At 38.8% G+C, this 7,888-nt stretch overlaps 1 protein-coding gene across 1 annotated transcript; it reads left to right on the top strand.

The window, feature by feature from the left end:
* The first annotated feature begins 121 nt into the window (after window positions 1-121).
* On the top strand, window positions 122-6,378 carry LOC122076589 (bZIP transcription factor TRAB1-like). Its single transcript, XM_042641981.1, has 4 exons — window positions 122-1,758; window positions 3,055-3,126; window positions 3,225-3,254; window positions 6,093-6,378. Exons 1-4 carry the CDS (start codon window positions 532-534, stop codon window positions 6,165-6,167), a joined length of 1,404 nt encoding a protein of 467 aa, XP_042497915.1. The 5' UTR covers window positions 122-531; the 3' UTR covers window positions 6,168-6,378.
* The last annotated feature ends 1,510 nt before the right edge of the window (window positions 6,379-7,888 follow it).

Genomic DNA, 7,888 nt, shown 5'->3' with positions numbered 1-7,888 from the left:
TTAAATAAAAAATAAATATTTTTTGATTTTTTTCTTCGGATTGTGAAGATTTGATCGATTTTGATCTCCTTATTGCATTTTGATTATCTTTTCTACAAAGTTTTAATCGTTTTTGAATGGGATTTTTCATTTTTGTTGTTTTTTTTTTTTTTTTTGTTCCTTCTCTCTGATTAAGTTTGTTTGCAGTGGTTGTTGAATTCAGTTGTGTAAATTAGAAATGTGCATGCGTTAGGTTTTTGTAAATTTTGTTTTGGTCGATTTTCATTAATTTTGAGTTTGGAATGAGCTTGGTCAGAACTTAGGAAGTTCCGTCTAATAATCTTCTTTTTTTTCCTGAAAATTTATTTTCTGAAATTTGATTCAGCTCTGAGGCTCTGAGTTTTCGCGGTTAGGTGAATTTTGATTTCAAGGAGAAGAAAACGAGAGAGTGGGACGAAAGGAATTACTTCTTTCCACTTGATCCAGCTCAATTCGAAGGATATGCAAGCTTGGTCAACTTGATTACACAGAAGACTTGAATCTAAATTGAGAATGGGATCTCATTGGGATTTCAAGAACATTGGCGATGGACAGCCGCCAGAAGGCAGCGTTGGTGGTGCGGGAAGGCAACCGGGAATTTTCCCATTGGCACGACAACCTTCTATCTATTCGTTGACCTTCGAGGAGTTTCAGAACACCATGGGTGGCCCTGGGAAGGATTTTGGCTCTATGAACATGGATGAATTTCTTAAGAACATCTGGACTGCTGAGGAGACCCAAGCCATGGCTTCCTCCTTTTGTGGTCCTGAAGGTGGGTTTCCTGGAGGGAATCTGCAGAGACAGGGTTCTCTCACTCTGCCTCGTACGCTCAGTCAGAAGACTGTTGATGAAGTTTGGAGAGACGTGTTTAAGGATAGTAACGGCAGCAAGGACGGGAGTACCGACGGAGGATCGAATTTGCAGCAGAGACAGCAGACTTTGGGGGAAATAACTCTGGAGGAGTTCTTGGTGAGAGCAGGGGTTGTGAGAGAAGACGCGCAGCCTGCCGGAAGACCGAACAACCCTGTATTTGGGGGCGAATTTTATCGTCCGAATGACAACGCTGGTCCTGCTCTAGGCTTTTTACAGCCGAATCGGACCGGTGGTGCTGTCGCTAACCAGATTGGGGAAAGTAACAATCCACTCCAGAACCAATCTCCTAACCTGGCAATAAACGCAAATGGGGTCAGATATTCTCAGCAACAGACGCAGCCGCAGCAATTACCACAACGTCAGCAACAGCAACAGCAGCAACAGCAACAGCAGCAGCAGCAGCAGCAGCAGCAGCAGCAGCAACAACAGCAACAGCAACAGCAGCAACAACAACAACAGCAACAGAAACTCTATCCTAAGCCAGCGCAAACTACCATGGCATACGTTCCCCCACTGCATTTAGCAAACGGTGCCCAGCTGGCTAGCCCTGGAGTGAGGGGTAGAGTTGTGGGAATCGCCGATCCAGGAGTGAACCATGGTTTCGTTCCAGGTGGAGGGATGGGCATGGTGGGTTTAGGTGCTGGGGCTGTTTCAGTTGCGTCAGGATCTCCCGCTAATCAGCTGTCTACGGATGGGCCTGCTAGGAGTAATGGGGATACATCTTCCTTGTCACCAGTTCCTTATGTGTTCAATGGAGGTTTTAGGGGGAGGAAATGCAGTGGGGCTGTGGAGAAGGTGGTCGAGCGGAGGCAGAGGAGGATGATTAAGAATAGGGAGTCAGCTGCAAGATCACGGGCTCGTAAGCAGGTAATTTTCATTGAAAGAGTCCTTGCGCACTGTGCCCTTTTTTCTTCTACTTATTTGATCTTGTTTCTTGAATTAGCCATTTCTGCTACTTCAGAAATTAAACTGTTATAAGCTGGTCAACAACAGTTCTTTTGGGGCTCCCAAACTGGGTTATCTTGCTGTCTACATAGTATTATAAATCTGTTGGTCAAACTAGCCGAGGCTAAATGGAACCCAACTGCATGGATCCAACATTGCATGTGCATCATGCGTTGGAGAATGACTTGCCATCTCAAATATTTTGTTTCATGATTGTCTAAATTATTTTTGTTAGTATCACTTCTTCTGATGCTACTGCTTAAATCCTTTGAAAAACAAGTTGAATTTTTGTTCGTCTACGGCATGAAAAATGTGGTAGAGCATGAAAATAGAATGTAAGTATATTACTTTTAAGCTGCACTTTAGAAGAGTATGGATGCTGTGGAGAATTTGAGAAACGTGTGGCTGTTGTACTCAATTCAGTTGTAGTAGTTTAGGTATAGTTTTCCTTGTACTGAAGGAGTCTTGTATTTCTGTGATTGGTTCATTATTTTGTGCTTTCGAGTTATGTTCTTAAGGGAGGCTAAAAAAATTTGTTCATTTAGAACAGAGGAAGGGAAGATTACTACCTGGAGGAATTCCAGTGTGGAGGAACTTTAAGGGCCCGTTTGATAACGTTTCTGCCGTTTCTGTTTCAAGAAACGGCAGAAACATAAATTTTCGTTCCTAGAAACATAAACGGAATTGAAGGTGTTTGATAAGTCATGTTTTTAGAAGTCGATGGTAACTAGTGAAAGAATTGCCACAAGTCGTTTCCAGAAACGGTGAAACAAGTTCCTGGGTCGTTTCTTGAATCATAAATAAGTAAAAATTTCTATTTCTATTTCTATTTCTAAAAATAAGTGAAACGAAACAGTTTTATCAAACGCTTTTTGCTCCGTTTCTTGAAACGTTATCAAATGGGCCCTAAATTCCTTACGGTTAAAAAAAATTTAAGCCATTGTATGATAATCATGCAACATTTCAGTGCATCTATTCAGAATTGGTTAGTAAGGACCGGCTTGATAGTGGTCAGTGTTTTGTTATGACAAGACACTTATGAGAAATATTAACTATAAAGTCCCAGTTCATGGTAATGTAGTGGTGCATGCCATCTCATATAAGTAGAGTACCATGAAGCTGGAACTGTTCCATTGCTAGATAGAAAAAGATCAATACTCATGTTGTAATACTTTTGTCCTGATTGTGGAATATTTGTTTATTTTTGGTTTCTGCCAGGCTTATACCATGGAACTAGAAGCAGAAGTTGCAAAACTTAAGGAGGAGAACCAAAAATTGCAGCAGAAACAGGTGTTTTTTATTTGTAGTTTAATTCTTGACACTGTTAACCATTTGTTGGATAAATTGGTTGGGGCAAATCCTCATCTACTATAATTTGATTGTTGCAGGAAGAAATCATTGAAATGCAGAAAAATCAGGTATATGGCCTTGTCATGCTATTCAATAAATTAATAAATTCTAATGCTTCTATGGCTAATATAATATGGCTGATGATCAAATGACTTATTAGATTCTTGCTTATCTCTCTAATAGGCATAATTATATGATTTCTGCTTCAATAATGACCTTTTTTGTTTCCTAAATTAAATTGAAATAGTTTAGTATTTGAAACAAAAGAGGCCGGAGTGTGGTTGCTAGAGCTGCTGTCTGAAGATTATGGACTAGAAATTTCAGGATATTTTGTTTCTTTCTGTGAAGTTCTTAGTGTTGAGTTAGTCCACATTTGGAATATTATGGTCTAATCATATGAGTTTCCCAGTGACCTTACCACAGTACTCCACTTTGTTTTGATTTAACTCAGACTGAGCTCATAAGGTACAGTTTGACCTGTATACTGTTAACCTTGTTTAAGAGTGAATTTGAAATTTCATTTGATTATGTGCTGAGTGTATCAAATGGTTAACATTGTTTTCAGTTATGGATTCCTGGGTTGTTAACCGACATAAGTACCCCTCTGTAATAATCCCACTTCCAGTAATAACTTTCCATGTTAGGAATTTCCTTTGTCTCGTATCATGCCAAATTTTTTATGAAGTTACCATTATCATCATTTGTAATGCACAGCTCTGCATATCCTATTCTGTTATGGGTACATAGGAATACCATGGATGGTTGTTACATCAGCATGACCTTTTGTTATTACTAGTGAATAGTCAAATGAATAATATAATAAGAAACTTTTGACGGTGGGCAAAGTTTCCAAAACAGGACACGTTATTTCTAGACTGACTTCACCTTATATCAGTTTTATTAAATTTTACCTTGGGGACCTTTTAAGCTAAATGTCAGGATCAATGGTGGTTGTGCTTGTTCTGATACAATGGCTGCTGTTTTAGGACACATGAAAGGATGGTGTGTCCAATATAAATTGTTGGATAGATAGGATTTTTCCTCATGCTTCAATTTTGGTGGTCCAACTCAACCATATGGCATACGCCTGCCTGTGTACTGAATTTGGGTGCCAAGAAAGGAACCACATAGTGGTTATTTGTTTGCTATTGTGCTAGCCTCGTCCCAAGTTCTTGAATAATGTTTTAATTCGCAGCTAAACCTTACATGGAATGATATTGGCTGTTGCCTTTGATTTTTTTATTCTATAAACCCAGTCAGACTAGTTTACATCTCCCAAAATTCAGACTCAGAATCTTTTTTAAATTTGAATTTGCTTCTAGAAGATGCCACAACATTGTGGGGAGCAGCAGTTCTGAAGAGATCCTCCACATGGAAGCAATTCCAAATCAGAAAAGGTTGACTTTGACCCTGTTGTTGGCCTAAATTCTGTTTTAGGGTTTACTTGTGATCCTGTTATGGGAGTGTGTAATTCCAAACCTAGTGTTCATCCTACTTACCCCCATCAACCTCAGTCTAGAAATTTCCCGATTCTATGCTTATCTTAATGGATAGGAATGTAGCGATAGTATATTTTCTTACAATTTTATGAAGATTAATGGAGGCACTTAAAAAAATAAAATACATATATAATGAGTGTAACTGATACAAGGATGTTAAGATGGAGGAGGGAGATAGAGATGGATAATATCATAAACAGTGCATTCAAGGTTGCTCAAAAGTAGCACCAATTGGTGCCAAGATGAGGAAAATTCTTTCGGAATGGTTTGTCCATATACAGCTAAGAATATGCATCCACAATGAATGATGTGGTGCCATTTGGAGGTGTTAAAAGAACAAGGGGAAAGCTAAAAATCACTTGGGTTGAAGTGGTGAAAAAAGAGATTTGTCGTTCTATCTTTTGTATGTTCCATTGGTTTGTGCAATTGAATGACACCAAAGATCATTAATTCCTAGAAGTATGGGTTATTTGTTTGACGCATTATTATGTGAATCTTAATGCCATGATGGAAGTAGTTTGATACCTTGGACAAAATATTATCCAGTTCAGCTCATCAGTATCGCAAAACTTCAATCCTTACTATTTAAGTTTTGACTGCTTAATTTCTTATTGACACCCTTACTTAAGGTGTCAAATAATCATACTGTTTTTGCCCTCTTAGTATAACACACTTTCTCTTTCAATGAGGGTAAAATCTTGTTATTTCACGTCTACTCGAAAATCATGTGAGACAATGATAGCTCTTAAGAATGACATGATGTTAAGTCACTTTCAAATTATTTTGAAGAACCTTTTCTCCTCGACTTAAAGAACTTTTGGGAATAAGATATGGGATAAAAAATGTTACAACTTCTAAGTTGACCAATTTAGTGACAACAATAAGCATTAACAAGTTTTTGGAAAATCTAAGGAACCCTCCAGGCCTCCGCTGGGCCACAAGGTGAATTAACAACCTCAAGTGCACATGTACCACTAATATGGGGGTTTATTATCATGTGGTCTTCTGGTCTAATCCCCTAGGCCAAAGATGGATCATAGGAGATCACCTGTTCATACTAAAGACAGATTAACTGATTGATCTCAAAATTGCAGTTAATGAACTTGTCTGGATAGTTGTTGTGTTTTCCTGAGAATGAAATAGAGCAGATGGTAGAAGTCATAAACTAGAAAAGTTTGACTGAGGCAATGTCCAATAATAGGACCAGTACAATGCATGATGCCTGGATCTCACACTCGGATATCTGTATAAAACAATCCTATTTAGTTGGGAGACTATCTTATCCCTCTACCTTTCAGTGCTAATTAAATGAGGTCATATCATAATTTGTGCCTTCTGATTGGTGTATTTAATGAAGCAAGTGGCTGAATTTTGTTTCTTCTGCTTTATTTTCTTTCTTTCCTGCAGGTCCTGGAGGAGGTGAATCATCAAAAAGCACCCAAGAGGCGGTGTTTGAGGAGGACATGGACTGGCCCTTGGTAGAGTTGGAAGGATCGGCAGTGTGGTCCAATAGCCTCAATGCGTACAGTTTGGCCAATTAGTAATGTTGAGGATATTGGTTTTGTACTGGTAACCTGCTTGAAATGTTATTAATCTGTTGAGGGTAGTTAGCTGTACAGATAGAACGGAACAAGTGGTGTGCTGTACATTGAGTTGAGAGTAGTAATATTATGTAGATTAAATTTTCCCATTAGCACAGTCTCATCTTGCTTATCTGTTGTAAGGTAGGTAGGGTAGGAAGCAAACTTTGTGATGCCGCAGCTACTGTTCAATGTCTCCCTCTTAAACGTATCCACTGTCCATGCATCATCAAAACCCAGGTTCTTCTCTTGTTCCACTGGTCATAAGTGAGCACTCACACAGTTTTTGAGCGGATTGTGAAGGGGGGGGGGGGAATGCTTTTTACATTTGCTTCACTGGTTGTTAATCTCTGTAATATCCTCAGATTGGTGGATTTATATTTCTTCTTGGCAGTATCGCCTTTTTCTGTTCGTGTCTTTGATTGAACAAACTTGTGGAGTGGATATGCATTTGTCTGACTGTTGAGTTCATGGTGTCTGCAATTTAGGTTGGAAATCCAGCTTCATATCTTTACCAGTTGTCTGAGATTTGAAGATGGTCGCGATATTCAGTGGTACGTAAGCCAATTGATTGCATTGCATTCACCTGAATCTGTGATGGTCATGGGTTAACCTAGATTCAGTTTTGGCTGACGCTTGTGATCCAAATTGGTTTAATTCTCTCATCAGGCTCACCCCCCTGATGGAGAGCATTTTTAGTCTAAGCATGATGAGCTGGGGAAACTTCAACATTTTAACCTTTGAGCACAACAGAAATGCAGCCATGATGCTGGGTATTCCAGAGCTTGCTTGTTTGGTCGATAGCATAGCTTCTAACTTTAGCTTCCGAAGTTGACTACCATGACGCGCACACCTGTATTTAAGTGATGTTGCAGGACACAGTGATTCATGATCTTGAACTGTTAAGAGGAGTCCCATGGTATATATAAGTGAGCTTCATCAACGCCATTCAGTTTGTCAGCCGCAACAATTGTTGTCTTTCGCAACAATTGTTGTCTTTCTCTTATGATCATCTACCTCATTGGCTGATTTCATCTGTGTTCTTAACCCTGGCTTGAAAGCAGCTTCCATGATAGTCCCCAATCCTAGAGAAGTTCCACCTTTTTTCGAAAGCAGTCTAGAGACTCTAGACTCCAGACCATATCAAAAATACAGAAATGGATGGTGTGGGTTTTAAACAGAGAATAGTAAAAAACGGAAATGGACGGCATGGGTTTTAATGTATATTTTAAAAAGACGGAATCAATTAAAATAACAGTATGCTCATATAAATTGAATAATTAATATCTGCATTCATCTAATGCTCAAAATAACTATGAGTATTTATGCATATCCATTGTAAGTTTCAAGATATATCATCGAATATAATTCAACAATTCATTGGGTGCTTTCCAAAGAACTATGGCATCAAAGGAATCAGACTTGCATGTCTAATTCTTGTATGCTAATTTTGAACCTACCAACTTTGTCTATGTTAAGATCATTTAACGATACAGTAAATTTGGTCTAATATTGAACTAAATTACCAAAGACCAAATTGGATTCTATTCCTCCAATTAGTCCTCTAACTGATTTTTTGAAGTTGAAGACGGCAAGGTGAAGCAGGGGAGGGAAAGGGAAGCC

This window comes from Macadamia integrifolia, chromosome 4 (assembly GCF_013358625.1).
Source record: "Macadamia integrifolia cultivar HAES 741 chromosome 4, SCU_Mint_v3, whole genome shotgun sequence".
Classification (NCBI taxonomy): Eukaryota; Viridiplantae; Streptophyta; class Magnoliopsida; order Proteales; family Proteaceae; genus Macadamia; species Macadamia integrifolia.
Note: the sequence above shows the minus strand (reverse complement) of the source record. Positions and strands in the feature narration are given on the sequence as shown.